Source organism: Ascaphus truei, chromosome 1 (genome assembly GCF_040206685.1).
Source record: "Ascaphus truei isolate aAscTru1 chromosome 1, aAscTru1.hap1, whole genome shotgun sequence".
NCBI lineage: Eukaryota > Metazoa > Chordata > Amphibia > Anura > Ascaphidae > Ascaphus > Ascaphus truei.
Window position 1 is genome coordinate 327,397,592 of NC_134483.1, and position 22,073 is coordinate 327,419,664.

The following is a 22,073-nucleotide window of genomic DNA, read 5'->3' on the forward strand; positions in this document are numbered from 1 at the left end:
TTATTGTTGTGGGTTGCGGGAGGGTGGGTGAATGGGGTATTCACCCCAACGATGGTTGGGGAGGGCTTGCGGGGGGGGGGGGTGGGGTAGCGGGAGGGCTTAACCCCTTCATGACCGTAGCGGTATTAACTGCTACGGTCGTGAAGGGGTTAAGTGCACCCGCTACCCCCCCCCCCCTCCCGCAAGTCCTAAACTCACACCAAGGGCCAAATACCCCCCTCACCAATCCCCACTACACACAATAAAGCGGGCACGGTGGGTTAACCCCTTCATTGCCTTAGCGGCTATCCGCTATGGTAATGACGCAGCATTTTCTGTATTTTTAATAATATTGATCAGGAGCAGGGGGGGGGGGGGGTTCCCTGAGCATTCATTTCTGGCTCAGGGAACCCCCTGCTCACTTTACAATATTATTAAAATAATGCTTCTTTACCATAGCGCATAGACGCTAAGGTAAAGAACGAGTGTTTATTTATACTGTATATTGTATGTGTTTTATTGATAGTGTACATGTGCAGAGGGTCTCCAGAGCAGAAGCGCACAGGTTTCAGGTCTGGGGACCCCGTGCCCCCCGAGATACAGGCCCCTTTAGGGGGTGCCGGTATCCCTCTGCTCTGCTTGGTTTACAGGCCGCGGTCACGTGATCGGGATCTTTAAACGCAGAGGGATACCGGCACCCCCTAAAGGGGCCTGTATCTCGGGGGGCACGGGGTCCCCAGACCTAAAACCAACGCGGTTCAGCTCCGCAGACCCCCTGCACATCTACACTATCAATAAAAATGTATTTCAAATGTATTTATTGTCATTTATTTATTTATTTTTTGGCGGCTGCTGTGTGTATTTTATTGTTGTGGGTTGTGGGAGGGTGGGTGAATGGGGTATTCGCCCCAACGATGGTTGGGGAGGGCTTGCGGGGGGGGGGGGGGGTGGGGTAGCGGGAGGGCTTAACCCCTTCATGACCGTAGCGGTATTAACTGCTACGGTCGTGAAGGGGTTAAGTGCACCCGCTACCCCCCCCCCCTCCCGCAAGTCCTAAACTCACACCAAGGGCCAAATACCCCCCTCACCAATCCCCACTACACACAATAAAGCGGGCACGGTGGGTTAACCCCTTCATTGCCTTAGCGGCTATCCGCTATGGTAATGACGCAGCATTTTCCGTATTTTTAATAATATTGATCAGGAGCAGGGGGGGGGGGTTCCCTGAGCATTAATTTCTGGCTCAGGGAACCCCCTGCTCACTTTACAATATTATTAAAATAATGCTTCTTTACCATAGCGCATAGACGCTAAGGTAAAGAACGAGTGTTTATTTATACTGTATATTGTATGTGTTTTATTGATAGTGTACATGTGCAGAGGGTCTCCAGAGCAGAAGCGCACAGGTTTCAGGTCTGGGGACCCCGTGCCCCCCGAGATACAGGCCCCTTTAGGGGGTGCCGGTATCCCTCTGCTCTGCTTGGTTTACAGGCCGCGGTCACGTGATCGGGATCTTTAAACGCAGAGGGATACCGGCACCACCTAAAGGGGCCTGTATCTCGGGGGGCACGGGGTCCCCAGACCTAAAACCAACGCGGTTCAGCTCCGCAGACCCCCTGCACATCTACACTATCAATAAAAATGTATTTCAAATAATTTTTAATGTGCGGATGTTTGCGCAGAGAGAGAGCAGCGGATCTCTCTCTGCTGCAAACACATCTCGCCCCCGCCGCCCATACAGTAGTATCATTTATGTATGTGCATATACAGTACAGTACAGTACTGTACAGTACTGTATGTTAGGGCTTACAGGGGTTGTTGTTATACAGTATATACAGTATATAGTATACAGTATACAGTATACTGCATTACAATTCATTATAGGGGACGGCTTCACAGAGAATAGCTCGCAAGCGCCACCATGTGTATTTTGACGGCATTGCAGTATTGTAACCAGCCGGAATAAAAAGCTTAAATTCCGACCGGAAAATAACGCAATGTACTCTGGCAGAAAACTATCAGAAACCTGAATACACCCGAGTATACCCGAATTCGCGGGACTAGCCGTGCTCGAATAAAGTGTGTCGCCAGTGTATATGTATCGACACATACATGAAAAAGTGAATTAGGCATTTGTGTGCACAGACACAGTATAACGAAGTTATACATTACTGTGACAAAGAATGAGGGCGGATGTGCTTTGTGGTTATGCATGTTAACACATTGTTTGTACAAAGATTCACACATACATTCAGCTTTCAACTATAGGGCAAACATGGTAAGGTAGAAGGTTGCAGTGTGTGTTATTTGGAAGATCATTACACATAATCCCTTCATGCTGGTCAAGTTGTGTATGTTTACTCATAATGATGTCATCCACGATAGCTGAGCCAATATATGTATCCAAACCCACACAACACACATATTAATTTATTCTTTATGTAGGAAAACATGATATAAATATATATATAGGTAGATAGATAGATATATAGATATATATATAGAGAGAGAGAGATATATATACAGATATATATATTTGGCTATGCTTATATTGGGAAGAAAGTATAAGTAGCAGCGGAAATATAGATAAGAACTGTAACCTATGACACGCCTAGTACAGTAACATTTGTCACCTGGTGGAAATGGAGCCGAATAAATTCCGATATCTCTGACCCCTGGCAAACCCTCCACGACGACAGGAAGAAATTTTTCCCGCATCTGCTCCTCCAATGGAGTTAAGATTAGAGCTTGTGCTGGCGGCCCACCTCCAGTGCCAGAAACATGCATCCGTTGTGCTTGGATTTTTTTCTTTAAGTTTGCCCTGATATCATCGAATCTCTTGCGACAATTCGCCCGGTCCCTGACATGATTCCCACACGCAGACACAGCCACATTTCATTTCTGGATGCTGAACTTGTCCGCCCTTGAAATACATACAAAATATATGACGTTAATTATTATTAGAAAAACGATCAGTTTCCTAAACTGCTACCTGTTCCAAGAGATACCAAACATGCTGGTTTAGGTGGACTATGTGTACCACATGAGCATTTACGTGGAAACATACAAATGTAAGGAAGCTTGCATGAATATTTTATGAACTTTGGCAAACTTTTTAGACTGATTGTTATGGTCGTTCTAAAGCATGAAGGAATATGTGTGTAACAATTAACTTTAATTGATAGATATTATAGAATAATATTTTGATATTAAGACATCTCACATGACCTAGGATAACATGTCTTTGAACTATCAATGCAAAGATAGACTTACCTAGTAAATGGCCATACAGAGAGTCATAGTGCTCCAAAATCCCTGTGACAAGAACTCTGTTTTCCTCTTCATTGAACCGAGGATTATGTGGCCGCTCCAGACATTTGTTCCAAACACGTGCAGGCCCAGAGCTTGGCTGCTGCTGACTGGACTCTCCTTCCAATGGAAGAGACTCCAAAAGCGGGCCAGCAGCAACCACCCCACCACCAGACACACCAGCAGCACCAGCAACCGACACCCCAGCAGCACCAGCAACAGACACCCCACCAGCACCAGCAACAGACACCCCAGCAGCACCAGCAACAGAGCCACCATCAGCACTCGCACTCCCAGCAACACCAGTCGCACTCGCAGCAACAGCACTCCCCTGAATCCTACGTTCACTCAGACGCGTACTCACACGACTACCAGTACCACTCACACCAGCATCCCTCTTCCCACGCCTTGCGGCCATACCTCTAGCACTCACAAAGAACAGAAAAGAAATTTAAAGACAATCGCACTGAACACTTACAGAGTGAAAACAAGACAAAGAGTTTAACAAAACAACACAGGACAAACCTCTCACAAAACACAACAACTCTCTCAGTCAATATGAAATATGTAAATCGGCCAGCTCTGTGTGTGTCTCTCTCTCTCTCTCTTTCCCAACAACACAGAGAATGAATAAAAATACACGCTGCCTTTAAATGGGCCGCTCAATCCAAAACATGCTTGCTTCGGCAGATTCAGCAAGAAGTTTCATTGGCGAACCTAACACCACCCCGCCATGCACGCCGATACACCTGTGTGTGATCGGCAAATCATCGGCAGAGTGGGAGCAAATGTTTTCGGCTTGATTCGGAAGGAATTCGGCACTTATTGCATACGGAGAGGGAAAATCGGCAGAATCATGCCGATAAGGTACACTTGGCGATTGCACTTTTTCGGTGCTTACTGCATAGAGCCCATAGAGAGAGACACAGAGAGAGAGACACAGAGAGAGAGACACACACACAGACAGAGACACACACACACACAGAGGCACACACACACACACACACACACACAGAGACACACAGAGAGAGAGAGAGAGACACACAGAGAAAGAGAGACACAGAGAAAGAGACACGCAGAGAAAGAGACACACACAGAGAAAGAGAGAGACACAGAGAGACACAGAGAGAGAGAGAGAACACACACAGAGAGAATGAGAGACAAAGACAGAGAGTGCGACGGAGAGAGGGAGAGGGCGAGAGGGAGAGGGCGACAGAGAGGGAGAGGGCAACAGAGAGAGGGAGAGGGCGACAGGGAAAGGGAGAGGGCGACAGGGAAAGGGGGAGAGGGAGGGGGCGACAGAGAGAGGGAGAGGGCGACAGACAGAGGGCGACAGAGAGAGGGCGACAGAAAGAGCGACGGAAAGGCAGAGGGCGACGGAAAGGGAGAGGGCGACAGGGAAAGGGAGAGGGCGACAGGGAAAGGGCAACAGGGAGAGGGCGACAGGGAGAGGGTGACACAGGGAGAGGGAGAGGGAGACACAGGGAGAGGGTGAGGGCGACACAGGGAGAGGGAGACACAGGGAGAGGGAGAGGGCAACACAGGGAGAGGGTGACACGGAGAGGGTGACACACTCACAGACACACACACTCACAGACACACACACTCACTCACAGACACACTCACACACAGACACACATGCAGAGACAGACACACTCACAGACACACTCACAGACACACACTCACTCACAGACACACTCAGAGGCAGACACACTCAGAGACACACTCACAGACACACTCACTCACTCACAGACACACTCACACACAGACACACACACTCAGAGACACACTCACTCACAGACACACTCACTCACAGACATAGACACACACACACAGTCACTCAGTCTGTCACTCACACACACACACTCATTGGGTCGCACATGGCAGCAGTGGGGCCTCCGCATGGCAGCAGGGCCCTCCACACGGCAGGAGGGCCTCTGCAAGGCAGGGGGGTCGCACATGGCACCGGGGGCCTCCACAAGGCAGCAGGGCCCTTCGCACGGCAGGAGGGCCTCTGCAATGCAGGGGGCGTCACACATCGCAGCGGGGAGCAGGGCCCTCTGCACGGCAGCAGAGCCTCTGCAAGGGGAACCGCCCTCCGCACGGCCCAAGGCAAGGCAGCAGGGCCCTCCGCATGGCAGCAGAGCCTCTGCAAGGGGAACCGCCCCCCCCCTCCCTGAAGCGGCCGACGTCACAGCACGCCCCCCCCCGAAGCGGCCGACGCCACAGCACACTCCCCCCACACCGCAGCACGCTCCCCCCACACCGCAGCACGCTCCCCCCACCGATGCGAAGCGGACCCCCTTCAGAGGCAGACACCCCCGGACAGCAAGCAGGGATCGGGGGCAGGGGGGGAGGAGATCAAGGGGAGGAGATCAGGGGCAGGAGGGGGAGGAGATCAGGGGCAGGAGGGGGAGGAGATCAGGAGGGGGAGGAGATCAGGGGAAGGGGATCTTCCCCGCGTTAACCCAATCAGGGAGGGGGGTTATTATTTTTTTTTTTTAATTGGCGCGAGTAGGGGAATTCATAGAGCCGCAGCACGGCTCGCCAGCGACCTAAATCCACTCGCCACAGGCGTGTGGTTATCATTATTTGTCGAACACTGCACATACATATATATATACACACACACATACATATATATATGTACTACAACAAGAGAAAGCATCCTTATAAAGAAGCACACGGGCATACCAAGAAAGTGATAACAATACAAATTTATTACTGTGGGTTAAAAACAAGAGGAGAAGATTAAAAGAGGAGGGGGACTCATCTACCAAATGTGTATTCCTAGAGGCAAAGGTACATAAATGAGGCAAATTAAACACCAAAAATAATCAACAGCACGAGCAGCTCTAAATAAAGCATGCGTATATATCATTGCACAAACTGCAGATTTGTGCACATACCTGAAATAGCTGTAGTTGAAATTATTAACTGCAAAAAATGGAGGCAATGATTGCCCAATGTAAAAGATGTAAATACATCACCATTTAAAGCGTAGGTGTAAAAAGCCAAAAGGACAATAGCCAGAGCCTCCTGTCATGGAAAGAGGTAGGGGTCCCACTCCACAGACTCCCACTCCAACGCGTTTCGACTAAAACGGTCTTCTTCGGGGAGTGGTGAAGGGAGGAATGAGCTAGTATATATAATGAGAATATAGTACCAGAATTCGCGCCAAACACATTTAAATTACAAACAGCTGTGGCAGGGGAAAGGTTACTCAAACATAACTACATCATAGGGTCTGCAATCATATTACTGACCTTCTTATTGGTCTAGAACAGTCAGGTGGCACTGTCTGTGTCCTCCCCTATGTAAATTTAAGTATGACACGCATGACGTCATTATGTACTGCACGTCTTGGTGTCTTGAATGTCATAGCGACCAAAAAGGGGGCGTATACAACGCGGCCGCAAGCTAGAAGGAAATAAGGGGAGGCTACAGTCAGATGACACTACCTGTGTCATTCCGTATGGAAATCAAAAACTGACGCGTATGACGTCAACACGCTTTTGCGTGTCAATGCGTGTGATCGTCATGGCAACCCTAGGAACGCTATTAAAGCGATCATGAACCAGGGAAAGGTAATTCAAGGCGACAAATGAGCTGCTAAACCACTGAAAGCAGATACAGAATTAAAGTCATAGCAGATCGAATTGAATACACAGTATTACAAAGAATGGAGCAATAACAAATGTCACACAACACATATATAGGTATGTGGTTGTCATGGTTACCACGGAGGTTATAAACAAACCAAACACAGACCTGAGGAGAACCATATAGGGATTAGTGACAGTGGCATTAATTAAGTTAATAATATTATTGCAAAAATGACTAAGCAATAATAAAGCAGAGGACACAATGGTTACAATGACTGTGAATACTGATAATGTCCAGAGCTAAAAAGTTATGGTAATACAGAAAACTGCCATAAAAGAGCAGTATCTGTATAAATGTAATTGTCTTCTTATTTCATAGAATTGTGTAAAGAAACTTAATAGTCCAAAATAATTTGTCCAGGCAGTTTGTGCTTTGCCTATCGTGGCTAAGAAATATGAGGAAAAGATAACAAAATCCATACAGCTCAATCATAATCTATGTAGAGAATATCCTCGTATAATCCAATGTCGCGAATCTTGATCCAAAAATGAAATCTTGTATAGATCATTCGTCAAAAGAAAGTGGTGTCACAAAGGCGGAGGTTAACAGATTATCCGATGTCGTAAATCTTGATCAGTAGATACATTTTTGTAGGGTCGCACATCAAAGACCCTCCGTGGGTGCCTGCTCAGGATATCAGCAGGCTGCACCTCGACTGGTGCCCTTGGACATCCTCCGCTCACTGCTGCTGGCTCTGAGGTGACAAAAGCAGTATCTGCCTGGGACATACCTCTTGGTTGTGGCTCCATGGCTGTGCTCTGTTCCTCTGTGTGGGCCAGCCCAATCCGGGTTACTGGCCCTGCAGCTTGTGAACGTTGCGGGCAATGTGGCCGGATGTGGCCCACCTTATGGCAATGATAGCAACGTCTCTCAAGCTTGAACTCCCCAGTATAGGGCGTGTTGCTGCCCACTGTATGTTTGGGAGTCCACTGAGGTGCAGACAGGTCCCCTCTAGCCGGAATGGCTGCCTCTCTGGGGACTGCTGCGTTGCTCACCAAGGCTCTGTTGGTTACATATTCATTTGCTAGCTCTGCTGCTTCCACAGCAGTTACTCTGGGAACGTCCTGTTCCCCACTGACAAGGTGGGAGTGAGGGGTACTTCCAAGCGCTATCGACAGGAGCTGTACCCGCTGTTCATAGCTAACCCCTTCTCCCCAGGCGGTGAGGAGTGCAATGAGTTCAGAGGTAGCAAGTCCGGTCGCCACAGCGATTGAACCATCTGCACCCCATGGCACCACGCCACCCTCTTCCAGGTGGTCACTGACATCCACCCCCTGTCCTTGCAGCCCCAGATCTGGAGGGACCTCCTGCACTCCGGGCTGAGTACTGTCTGCTGCCACAGCAGCTGGTGGGGCCATCCTGTCCTCATATTCTTCTAAGTCCTCCAGCTGATTCTTGGACCGACCGTCTGTCGTGAAACCGTACCCCACACATCTCTCCACTATCTGCGCCCGGTTCCAGGTACAAAACCTTCCTGAGCGTGGACTCATGGTGCCACTGGGGTATGGGTCCAGAGACCAGTGAATTATCTCGTGCTTCTTTGGAAGTGTGTGTAGGTTGCAACTTGTCTGAGGAGCTTGCAATCTACAAGGTCCTCACTATATTACAAAGCCCCGCAGGAAACTGCAATATAGGCTCAATCAGTATCCCACAAGCTGCCACCAGTTTTAAATGCTTGTCACGATGGACGCACTTATTAACACATTTATATTTTGTGGATCCCAATTGAGCAGAACAAGTTGAGCAACATAAACTGAGATTTATTCCCTTGATAGGCAAACACACGACAACTGCAGAATACGCTTAATAATTACACTTACTGGTACAGGAACAGGGGATAATGTCCAGAAAGGTGCAAAGCACCAGAAGATTGTGTTTTAAAATGTAGTCCTTTTGCAAGGGCATAAATTGCCAGCCCAATCCCTCTGTGAATGTCCAAAGTCTTTTCTGGTCCATTGGGGTTAATCAGATAACCCTCAGCAATCACAGTGTCCTAACGCAGAGTTTTGTCCTTGGTTCTGATGTAATAAGACTCTTTGCGTTCCAGGAATGTGCTGCTGCTCTTCTCCGCAATGAGAAGCGTGTTGGAAATCCGCTCACATGGTAGAATGAAAAACGAAAGACAATGGGAATAGCCTGGGTGGGATGTATATAGGATTTGGAAGCCTATCGCCAACATACCCACCCAATCCCCCTCGTGTGAAAGTAATCATTCCCCAGTCACCTACTTGCCCACAGTTTGGAGAGTGGGCACTAGGGATTTCCTGTTCACACAGAGCATGTGCGATAACGCCACCCTGGCTACTTAGCATAGGTGCACTCCCCTCTTTACCTGGCCCCTCTCAGGCTGGAAGGGGGAAACTCAGGGTGTGACCTAGCACAAATGGTCACCAGGATTTCCTATTTAGCATCCATCTGGCCAATTCACACACCCCGGACTCTGGGTCTTTTGATATGCAACTTCCAGAGAGATTTACAGGCGTGGGCCCAGCAGGCTAGCTTTGAAGCTTGCATAGGCAAGTGACCCATCTCATAGGTGTCAAAACATTTGGTTCTTGTGTGCATTTTAATGACATGGGAAAAAAACCCTCATCCTGCTTGTTTCTTAAAACCTGCAGCAAAAATACACTTTATTGATCATACCTGCTCCCCTTATTTCACAATTATATTTTTCATATGTGTGTGCTTGGGATATACTATACTGCAAGCACATACAATCCTGCAAAATGGGGACAATAAGGGACAGAGGGAAAAATAAGACATGTATAGTGCATGAAAAATTAACCCCTTCATCCCCAATACGAAATAGGGGTAACCAGCCGAGCACACTGCCTTTATTAATGCGCTGATTACCCCCATTTTCTTCACAACCGGCCCTTATCAAGTGACAGTTTAAGGCCCTCTCGTCCCAGACGGTCCCGCACTTTAAGCAGCCGTTCTTCATGTTTTTGCTTGGTTTTACCGAATACAATAATATCGTCCAGGTAGACCAAGCATTCCAGAGGATTCATGTCTCCAATGGTTTTCTCCATTAGGCATTGGAATATTGCTGGAGCTCCACAGATGCCTTGGGGCATGGGCGTAAACTGGTAGAAGCCCAGGGCACAGACAAAGGCAGTCTTCTCCTGGTCTTCTTCACTCATCGGTACCTGGTAGTACCCAGATCGCAAGTCCAGAACACTGAACCACTGGCTCCCAGTTAGTGCGTTGAGAATCTCTTCGATGAGGGGAAGAGTGTACTGATCGGGTACGGTATGGTTGCTCATTGTCCGGTAGTCGACACACAATCTTACCAACCCATTCTTTTTTTTCACCACCACGATGTGCGAGGCGTAGGGACTTCAGGATTCAGTCACAATCCCCGCTGTTTCCATCTCTTGTAAGACGTCCCTTACATCGTCCACATCTCGAGGAGCGATGCGACGAGAACGTTCTCGGAAGGGTGTAGTGTCACTCAGCCTGACGGTGTGTTGGCACTGTGGCTGCAACCCACATCCATCTTACTCGTGGGGAATATGGTCCTCCAATTTGCCCGTTAACCGATCTTTCCATTCGGCCGGTAGGGTTGAGTCTCTGAAGTTGAATGTCAGCTCGGCTGGCTTTTTGGACACCACGGCAGCATTCACCTGTGACATCATCTTCACTGGGGTGACGGGGTATGTGCAGCCCAATTTTCATCCCGGATCGAAAGCTATGGGGTACGGAGAGATATTTTGGACGAACACTTTAATTCGCCCAGGAATCTTGGACGTCCATTCCTGTACTTCTGGTATCAGCTTGTAGCCTCACTGAGCATCTTCCTTCGGCGAGCTTTCCAGAGAAAAAAGGTGGTCAGACTCATCTCGGTCGGGGTAGCAGCACAATGCGGTCATGCGTTTCACTCCCCCTGGTGGAATTTCTGTTAGTCCTGCTCGCTGGTTGAAGAGATCCCCATGATGGTCTAGGGCAGATATCCTGCAACACTCCTCCAACAGGATGGAGTGGAGGGTTAGGCTACTCAGACAGTTCACCGACGTCTTGTAAATAGGCCTTGACTATTGCCCGCACGATGTCTGTGTTCGTTCCCAAGATAATCGGGTACTTGGCTGTTCTAGGGGCTCGGGGCATACTAATGCCTCCACATCCATAGGGTGCGATTTGCCTGTGTTCAGCTGAACTATCTCCAGCCAAAACTTCACTATCCCATCAATGGGGTAATCCTCACTACTTAGTCCCCAGACTTTCATATGCTCCGCCGACTGCAAGGGGCGGTGTGTATGGTTATAGAATCCTCTGTACACTATGGTCACTTGAGACCCAGTGTCCAACAAAGCTGATGAATAGACACCGTCCAGGACGAAGCGTATGATAGCAGCTGGTCCTACCCGACTAAGCGTTCCATGGTGGGGTCCATCGTTGGCGCTTTTCTCAGGAGGGTTGTCGGGAGCGAGGAAGTGGTTCTGTCTGATGGGGCAGGGGATTCGGCAGTGTGAACCCCACACATCATTACGTTAAGGTGGAAATTCTTAATTGGAGTTATTTTTTTCTTAGGGCATTCGTTGAAAAAGTGTCCCTTCCAACCACAGCTGTAGCAGATGAGGTCACCGGGGGCGGGGCTGCCCTTATAGGCAGGCAATATTGTTTAGATCGGTTTGGCCTTTACGGCAGGTGACTCCGATTGAGAGTCCTCCTCCACACTATAGGGTTCTTTAACCTTCAGAGTGGATGCGCTCTTGTGTTCACCCTTGTGGAGTTCTTTAGTTTTTGGGGAAGTATGCAGACGTGTATATGCTTCGTGCCCCTTTACTAACCCCAAAAGGTCCTCGAAGGTAGGAGGAAGTCCTTGTAGTAGAGAGCACCTGATCATAATCACTATGTGCTGAGTGGGGATTGCTCCTCTAAGGAATTGTTTGCGCCGGTACTCGTCTACCATTGCAGCGGGGATATTGCGACATCACAGCTTCCAGAGGACCATTTGGATCCGTTGAAGGAAGATGGACAGTTGGACCACAGTTCGCTCTCATCTTCATCCCTGCCGCAGATACACACTAGTAGCTCCACGGTCCGGTGAGTCGAGAGGTCGGCGTCTTGATCGAGCTGCGCACTGACCATGGTGGATGCTGGAGGTCGGAGGCTTGCCATTATTCTTTGTCGCCTCACTGCCTTGGAACAGGGCCATTCGTCCACCTTGATGGTGTGTTCCTTCCAGGAGTCGATTCCCTCTTCACCCCCAGGAGTAGGAGTCATCCCGAGAAAGCCTTTAGTTTCCTGTAATTTTGGGACTGTGAAGACATAGTGAGTGCCTCAACTAATTGCGGTAGGGTCACATTCTGTACGGAGCCCCAACTTGCTAAGCATCGGTCGGTTCTTTGCCCGGAGCTACTGACCAGTGTAAAACTTGTCACTTGAGTGCTAATGGGAGGTGATTGTGGTGGGCTCCCTGCCCAGCTAGTTGCTCCGTCCTGGGTAGTTGAAGTGAAGGTCACCTGGGGTAGCGGTATGTCAGGCCTGGACGGAGTACTAGTGGCCATATTGGTGGTCCTCCCCTCCCTGCGATTGTAGGGGGAGGTAGCGTGATGGGATGCTATCACAGGGTATATGAGCGGGCACCCTTGTTGTAAAGTCTCTGGCAGATATATGACCAGAGGGGCATTTTCAGGGCATATCTCTTGTTCTGTGGCCAGTAAGATAGTACTCCCTTGATAAGAAGGATTGTATTTCCTACTGATGAGTCTAGCATTGCTTAGACCAGGAGATTTTCTCACTTGTTCGCAGACAGCGAATATACAGTAGATGTGAGAGCGGGGACTCCTCCCACAGCGACCACGTGTCACAGAGATTCTCGTAGCTCTACAGCCCAGTCATAGACCTGCTGCTGTGTGGGTGTATACATGGTGTTTCTGATGGGTTCACTAATTTAGAACTGCGGAGTAGGGCACCCCAGGTCTGAGATCTCATCAGCACCTCCAAATGTAGCGCACTTTCCCCCACCCCCCGGGAGATGTGTAGCTACGGTGTGTGTGGTGCAATACCTGTGGCTCACAGGAGGCTTGAGCTTCCACTGCTGGGAGCCTGGGGTGTATTTTGGAACGATGCTTGGTAGTGCCTCCACCTGTAATGGGATTCTATAGTGTAGAATAATTCCCGTTACAGGACCCACATACAATAAACAATATACAAGGTTATATGTAGAACAGTTTACTATATGCATAATAATCAATCATCAACAATAGTGCCACACTGTAACACTAGGCCTCGCAGTGCCGTAACCCCACACAGTGTCCCCAGAGTCCCACCCCCATCCAAGTGTGTGAGACAGCGCTGACCACTAAAATTGAGTTGTAGGTTGGTGCACGTTGATTCCACACCCAGGCGCGCAGATGCTATCGGGATCCACTGATCCAAGACGGTGCTCCGCAACGCCTCTGCCTCTACGGTGGGTGGGTTCCGCAAGGATTGTACCACCATGTACAATGTCTCTTCGTGGTGGGTGTCTGGTCCTAGATCACCTGGTCAGCATATAGCTGCATCCTGGCTGTGTCCCTCACTCTAATGTACAGGGGCAGTGTCCCTATCTATGGGCCTGTCCCTGCAGCAACCACAAGCTGAGGGGAGTCAGGCCTAATGGGGTCTCTGACCTAGTGCAGGTGCCACAGACACCTGCACACATACACCCTACACTGATGGCGTCTCAGCTCCGACTAACTCGCGGTCCCCGCATGCGAAATGTATCAATCTCCCCTTGCAGGGGAAACTGTAGCCCTATTGGCTGCCGTAGATATAATAGGTATAATGCCCCTAGGCATCATGGGGGCTGTAGTCCCCGTGCAAGTCTCTCTCTGTTGGCTGGCGCTGTTGCACTGTGCATGCGCAGGTCTGTGATGGCTGCTGGACTGTGAAAGGACACTGCGCATGCACCTGATCTCGCACATGCGCGATTGGGTATAAGATGGTGGTGCCCTGTGGAGTCGGCCCACCGTGAAGCCTCCAGTGCCAGCCGTCCCCGCAACACTCCAGGCACCCGCCGGACTCGCTGGCCACTACAGCGCAGTAAGGGGTAGAAAGGGGACCCAGGGGAACCTAGCTACATAGATAATACTGCATTTTTGAAATTCAACTCTTATTGCCATTTTTAATGAGCTTTAATATACTGAGGAGCCTTTGATATCTATAGCAGCTTTTAGCACACCTCCCCAGCACTGCAAGATCTTTGCAACACTTTCCTGTTTGTGATCATTTGTTTCCAATTGTAATGAAAATGCCAGAAAATACTCAGTATTTTAATAAACCTGACACACCAGAGGTTCATTTTAGTTGTAGGTTGCTTTAAAAATACATGTATTGTTTTATTGCAGGTCATGCTGCTGATCCCTACCTGTTTCTGTGTTGGTCTTAAAATGAGGTTATCTGAGGTCAACGCCTGTTTTTGGAAATTGGATGATTGAAAGCTGGCGTCACAATTCTCTGACCGTAGAAATAAATGAAAACCCTGTTTTATGTATCTTAAAAGGGATTCCTGAAGGGGGTCTGTAAATAAAAGGCGGTGTGGCTAGGAAGGTATTCCAGAATTGTGTAGATTTATTAAATGCAAAGATATCATGGGTCCAACAACGATAAACGCGAGAATTACAGATTAATCTTTGTAACAGTTGTGATTAGCTGAATAAATTCATACCAAGAATGACAGGTTGGTCTGGCCTGTTACCTCTGATATCTGTGTTCTCATGCAAAAGTATCAATTGCGTTGGCATATTTTATATCCATGTATGCATCTTAATTATACAGACGCAACAGTGAGGATGTCGTTATTCTACTGTATGTATTATAGGAATACAAATATATGGGACATTTTGTATATCCAGGCAATTTTTTAAGTAACTTTTTTTCCTTAAGTCATACAAATTTCACTGGCTGCAGACTGATGAGAAGTGGGGGAGGGTTAGAGATACACCCAGAAGGTGAGTTTATGCTACTTCCAAAGCAGAAAGTTAAGATATAAGCCATGCAATTGAGATATGAAGGGAGAAATTCAACATTGAGGGGTGTGTGCTTATTCCACAGGACGACTTCCATATTTCTAACGTTAAGCCCTCTCTGAAGTAATCTGAGAATGTTACAGTATGCAGTAATTAGATAAATCTATTTTGCTCTTTTTTTTATTTGATTAAATTGTCTGCATTTATTGTACTGTATGTTTTTGTAACCATTTTCCGTAACCTAAGCACCATTATATTTTTTGTATATTAAATCTAAAATTTAACAAGTAGCACTTTGGGCTCTAATTGAACTGTGCACACTTTGAAGAGAGTTATTACATTTTCAACACGTTTTGCTACAACAGATTGTTGTGTGTTAAAGCAGCAGTCCAAGTTGCCGTTTTTATTTATTTAATTTCCCCCCCTTTATTATGTGCATCAATACAATCCACACAATGATAAGTAATTAGCTAAGTTGCCGATTGATCCGTTCTCCTGTGATCGATCGGTGAAGATTCGATTTGGAGGTTCACTAAATGGCTGTTGAAGAGGACCAAAGATGCAAAGTTCTGTGAGGAAGATCATGTGACCAGGCAGTCACTAGATACAAATGGTGCACTGCTAGAGAGAGGGCAGGGCTCAAAAAGGGTTGTGCCAGTTGCAGAAGAGGACATGACATTGTAAATGGTTGCAATAGAAACAAAAAATGTTTGTTACATTATAATACATTAAAAATGTAATTCAGAGTTATTTGTTTTTTAAATTCTACAGGTATTTTCTCATAGTAAAGAACTGATTTATTAATAAAAACACGTAGGATATTGTTTGCTTTAAGTGCATATTTTCTTTAGTAAATAGGGACAAAAGACTGTGCAAGTGAATCTTGATATCTCTTTGGTGGTGACAGCAAGTAAAGATATATATTGTGACGGATTGAGGGGGGATATTATTAATTTGAGGGACTTTGCGTAGGTGAAAAATGGATTAGCTAGATAGCTGGGTATTAAGTCGTGACCGTACTGTGCAATACATTTTTGCCTATATTAACTGTCACTTTACTGGTTACAGTAATAAGATTTTTTTGAAAGGGACTACCCGTTTCCATTCTTATTACGTAATTTCAAAAAATGGTTTTAAAAGGCATATATGTCCAGGTTTTAAATGATTATTCTAACTAATATTCTATTCAATTATAGTTTTCTGTTTCCTCAGCAGCCATGGTTTTAGAAGAAAGGAATTCATATTTACCACACACAGTGAATATCTTAAAACAGTGTGTGATGTTTTAGAGATTGGAACGAACTTGTGGAACCAATATGCGAGCCTGTCCGCAGATCTTTTATCTGCTGGCATAATGCAAGTCATTCACTTGGAACCTGTACTTCTGTGTATGGATTTTGTGAGCTCAGTTTTGTAAAAAGTCTTTTCATGAGCCTCACTTGCCAAGTTACCATTTCAGGGCTTCACCAGCCGTACAGTACCATTGTATTTGTCCAAAGCACCCATTGAATATTCTGTGAAGCTGCTACTTCTTAATGTCAGGGAAGCCTTTGAGCTCCATTCTGTGAAGCGGCTTCTCCATTCCCTAACCTGGCAAAGTCCATTGAATAGGGCCATGAATATCTACAAGTTTCTATCTTCATTAGAAACTGTTTGGGTCTTTTTATGCAGGGCACAGTTTATAAGAAAAGTGACGAAAACAACGTTGTCTTTCTTGTCATAAATTATCACTTTCCTCTGTGTCATCATGAACACTTTATAGGGGAGACAAAAGATCCATTTAAATTAACTAAAACATTTATGATCCCATCAGCACCACTATAGTAAATGTGTAGTTTAGGGACTACCTTATATGCTTGAGTAACAGCATTTTTATATTACGGTACTGTTAATTAACACAAACCCCCTGTACTTCTAAAAGTGCTCATCACGTTACACTATAGGTGATGCTAAAGTAGTTCAGATACAGCATCAGAGATTCCCACAAAGAAAACCCAAGAAAGCTAAGCTACAAAACATGTTTTATTTGTGAGATACAGCATGAAAGATTCAGTAGGTTTGAGGCATCCACAAAGTGCTTGAGGCATCCACAAAGTGCTATCAGTAATTCATTAACAATACTTTGGCTTTAACAAGTGTTAAGGATCATACTAAATAATGCCCCACCTGTAAACACGGAATTAAATACATGTGATTAACAAGGACATTAAGGGCCAGATCCACAAAACTGAGTTAACTCAGGATTCATAAAGTCACGTTATCAAAATCCGTAACAGACGTTATGTTCCCTGAGGTTAACGGCAATCCTCAAAGTTAATTATGTGAAAAAACAAATCGCCTTTACTGATCTCATTAGCATAAACTTAATAACATGTTAAATTAGCACGACCTCATGTTCGTTTAATATCACTCATGTTACGCCTGATTTACCTAAAGGTAGCATTATACCATGAAATATGGGTTTTGCTGGAGGAGAGAGTTAAAGTCCTATTTTATTAGGGTCCCAATTGCTATACAGGTATGTAGCCCCACAAACCCAATAAACCAAGAGAGAAAGAAAACCTAGTGAGTGAGCACTCAGTCACAGAAATGTAATATGGTTGGACCCAGATGAAGGTAGCTACAAAGAGAAAGGGGTGCCCCTGCACATCTAAGGTTAACTTTAGCTGTGCGGGGGCACCCCTTTCTCTGTGTGTAGCTCCACAAACCCACCTTCAAACAACTCATGGAGAAGCCTGTGCACAAAGATACCTGGGATATGTGCTTATGAGTCATTTAAATATACTTTGCATATACTATTAGAATATATCCCAGATGTGCTCCTTGTCCTGCACAGGTGTCTCTCTGCATGTTGAGGTAGGTTTGAGGGGATATATATATATATATATATATATATATATATATATATATACACAATAAAAAATTAATAGACGATATCGTTCTGTGGCTAACTAAATGCTTTTATGTGCGCACTTGGGACTCGGGTAAAATAGGTCTCTCTCTAACGTCGGATAAAGTAATGCAAGGCCCGTTCCAGCTGAAAACAGCACTTAACGCAGCGTTAGTGAGCTTTGAAGATACCCATTAGCACTTAACAATGCGGTAACTTAAATTAACACCGTATTAAGTCAATAATGGAGCTTTGTGAATCTGGCCCTAAATTGCACAACATATACATACAGTACATACGTACATGTTTTACACTACTGTAAGTGAAGCATGAGTTTTGCAACACAAAGATCCACAGAATAAACAGTACCTATATGTAAAAATTATTAAAGTAAGAGATTGAAGGGGTTAAGCGCTCCATTGAAATCCCAACTCCAATGTAGCAATCATAATTAGCATAAATTAGATTATGGAGACATATAGTAGACAAATGTATTACACTTATGATTGTTTTAGTTACAATAGTTCATTTTATAATAGTTTAATCTAAATACTTTGTAGATTAGTTGGGGGGGGGGGTTGTGCTTGCAGAATAATACTAAGGATGCTGCCTGCTTTTGGAGGGCAAACAGTCATGCATGTTCCTGAGCTACCTCTATCTGCATGGAGACTCCCTATCTCAGATCACTCATGCTAGGGATTAAAATAGACGCGCCAGTGATCTGTTATGAAATCCAATGCTCTAACCTTCACTCAGACTTATGTACAAAAGGTGCTCAAGTGTATGGTTACATTTCGTTAGATGACTACCTAAATCATTCCTCTGCTATGAGTAACTTTTCCATAGTTAGAAATAGGCAGACATGTTGAAAGTGCCACGGGAGACAGGTGTCAAGATTTTCTCCAAAACACAGATCAACATTTATCATGTGTGTCAAATTGAGTTGGTGGCCTGTGCATGAAGTTTCCTAATCTTGTTTCTTACATTTGGCGCAGATTTCTAATGAGTAGCAGAGGCTAACGTCATCCAAACAAGATACTTTTGGCTCAAAGAAAAGGGAAGGCTGCACCAGATACAGGTGTAAATTTAGATACATCCGCTGACTATCTTCCTCCCCTAACTCCATTCCTCATATGACTCACTCGTTCAAGCACAACAAAAGTGGTGCAATTCCACTAGATATATTGGTGACCCATCTCTTACTGTATCTATTGATAGTTTGGAGTATTGCATCAAACAAATGTGCAGTGTCATTTTGACTCCAATTTATGCAGTGTCCTGTACACAGAGTGCAAATTCAGGGGGGAGTAGAGTAGTGAACTAAAGCCCGGTCAGTTGCATAGCTTGCTTCAGACTTTTTCTTAGCGCTTTTATTTCAAAACGTTTAAAAAACACAAAATGTTTGTGAAGGCATGAAAGGTTGATGCAGTTCTTCTTCATCACTAACATGTATCCAGCGGGCAACCCATAGCAGGAAAGTGCTGTGGCATAATTCGTCTATTCGTACAGAATGAAACTAGTGCAATTTGGAACATGCATGGTATATTAGCACATTGATCATGCAAAATTACCATTTTATCAAAAGAGCATGATATATTTCGATTTAGGCCTGAGTTAATTACAACAGGCCTTGCACATTGTTTTACAGTCCGCCATACTGTACATTATCTACTGTAATGTGTCATGACGTGTACCAATTTTTGAAAGGATAATATACTGTACAGTAGATGGTTTTCAACATTGTCATCAGAAAACACCCGCCAGGTCATGTTTTAGTGAGAGCAAAGCAATATCCCAGTCATACAAATAAAGGGCTCACATTTTTTTGATAATCCAGTGATTATTCTTAAATCTGATGCGGCTTTTGGTGTCCTGAGAATAGTGTTGGAAACAACGGCTCTAAAGAAATATCATGGTCAATTACATGTCTATCTATAGTGGTATACAGCAATTCTAAATCACAGGAAGGCATGTACAGTATGTTCATTGTGCTAACCCCATTCAGTGCTAGAAAGGCCTCCGATGCTCTATTCGTCTCTGCAGGTTTGTCACTCAAGAGCTTAGATTCTGTACTTTTTTGGGGGCAAATGTATTTAGTTAACTAGCACTTCCCCATAAAAACCATATGCTTACGTTTGTTTTGTTACCAAACGCTGTGCTTTTTCCCTTTGTCAGTTTAAGAAATGAAAACATTTATTAGCAAAGATACACCTTGCAGTTTTTCAAGATAAGAGTTACCTTATGCTGATAGATGAAATACCAAATGACATAATGAAAGGCCTTATTTAAAGATTCCTGAGTACCATTCCCTTTTATAACTACGTTGCATATTTATCTTGTCCCTTACGTTTAATACTCATAACTATAGCACATGAACACCCAATATCTTAACCGCATTGAATAACTCACAGATCTTTCCCTTTACACAGTGATCAGCCCACCCCAAAAATACACGCACCACCACACAACAAATGCAGTGTTGACTGGCCAGATGGTTCTAGCTACGTGGCCTGCGTTCAGCTTTAATTCTTTCTGGCTGATAGTCAGAATGAGGACAGAAACCTAGTGTGGTCATTTATCTGAAAGTATCTCCTCCAAATCAGCCATGTCCAAAAACCTTGACGTTAACATAGAGATGGGAAAAAATCGGGTGTATAATCAGAACCTCACATTCCAAAACACAAAAGATTTTTTTTTTAGAAAGAAAACAAAACCCCCCAAATTATTTATAAAACCAAAACACCAGCCCACGTGCCCATAAACTAAGTGTGTTCCACGTCATACTTTTACATTTTATTTTACCTTTGTCAGGTATTTTATTTTCTTAATTGTTTTTATGACTTAATACTTCTTTTTAACAATGTCATGCTTTATTATGCTATGTTAACATTTTCTTGTTTATCTTGAGTTTTCCCCCCCCATAATTTTGTAAAAATCCCAAATAAAAATCAAATAAACTGGGTTTTTGGCAAAATAACACCTAAAACATGAGTGAAAGTGCCCACCCGTAGGCTACAAATAACATGCAAAATCTTTAATGGTGCTAATAATCCTGAACAAATGAATACGAATCCATTTCACTTTCGTTTGGGGTATATATTATCATACTATTTGTGTGAAAAAACCGCTGTATGTCAGTCTAATTTTAAATAGAAAATTGTATTGCCTTTTCTACAAGATTATTGTGTTACATGTACGTGTAAAATGTAATTTGTCACAAATAAATTTCTTTCCACTAAAAACAAAGAAACAAAAAAACCGCTGTATTACTTTGTAAACAGAGCTCAGAGACCACAGGGTACAAATGAATGAAACTGTGCAGATTAAAAGGGCTTATTGTACAAGATGTTCTATCGATGATGTAACTACATAGGGGAAGACAGATAGTGCTGTGCCACGGGAGCGCAGGCAGCATGGATCTGAAAGACCTCTCTGTTTAACACTCTGCATAGTCACAACATCCCATAGTCTGTGCCATTTTCCCCTCTGCTATCGATGCAATGCATTTCAACAACAGCAAACACTCCTCCAGGAGACTTTGCAGTCGGGACAGGTTATCTTGCATAGTTAGTGGTGGGAGTAAATGAGGACTTATGATGTTCTTATGAGAGGACCTCTTTCTTCTTCTGTACCCTAGATTACAAAAAAGGTAAGGAAACAGGATTAAATCAGATCAAAATATATATGCTTCATAAATCAGACTCACAAAAAAAATGTGGCAATATCTAGCCTGTTGAGGCCTCTGTGGCTTTCAAAACCGATTAGAAACCCTTCCTGGAAAGCAAAATAGCTCTGTACAGCCCCCCTTTGCCTTCGCTGGCAGAAACGGTCCTCTCTTGGTGCCGCAGCACTCATTAGAGTCTATATATTAAGGTCAAAGTAGTAAAACAAACTGCACCAGATGTATCAAAGAAAAAATCCTACTAAATTCAACGGGATTTTGATACATTGGTGTAGATTTTTTTGGACCCAGAACTGCATCTCTTTGGCCAAGACACGTCCCATTACTTTTATCTGCAGCATCGCCAGAGTCTTTGGGAGGTCATTCATTCAATTGTAAGTGCTGATCAGGCAGTGCTGGCTTGGAGCCTCACGATTACAGAGGCCCCGCACTCTTCCCCACAACACATGTACTGATTGGCAGGGGAGAGCGCGGGGCCTCTGTAACTCTCATCTTCTCCTTTGCTATCTCTTCTTGCAGTGTCCCTCATCATGGCCACGTAAAGCCATTTGACGTTGCGGCGCAATGATGTGGGACCTGCAGGAAGAGAAGG

General features: G+C 45.1%; 1 protein-coding gene across 1 annotated transcript in view; it reads right to left on the reverse strand.

The window, feature by feature from the left end:
• Positions 1-16,913: 16,913 nt before the first annotated feature.
• SCARB2 (scavenger receptor class B member 2) overlaps positions 16,914-22,073 on the reverse strand; it is a 78,216-nt gene continuing 73,056 nt past the window's right edge. The window contains exon 12 of the mRNA XM_075606710.1: positions 16,914-21,432. Coding sequence (XP_075462825.1) covers positions 21,391-21,432 — 42 coding nt within the window. The 3' untranslated portion in view covers positions 16,914-21,390. The remainder of the gene's footprint in view (positions 21,433-22,073) is intronic.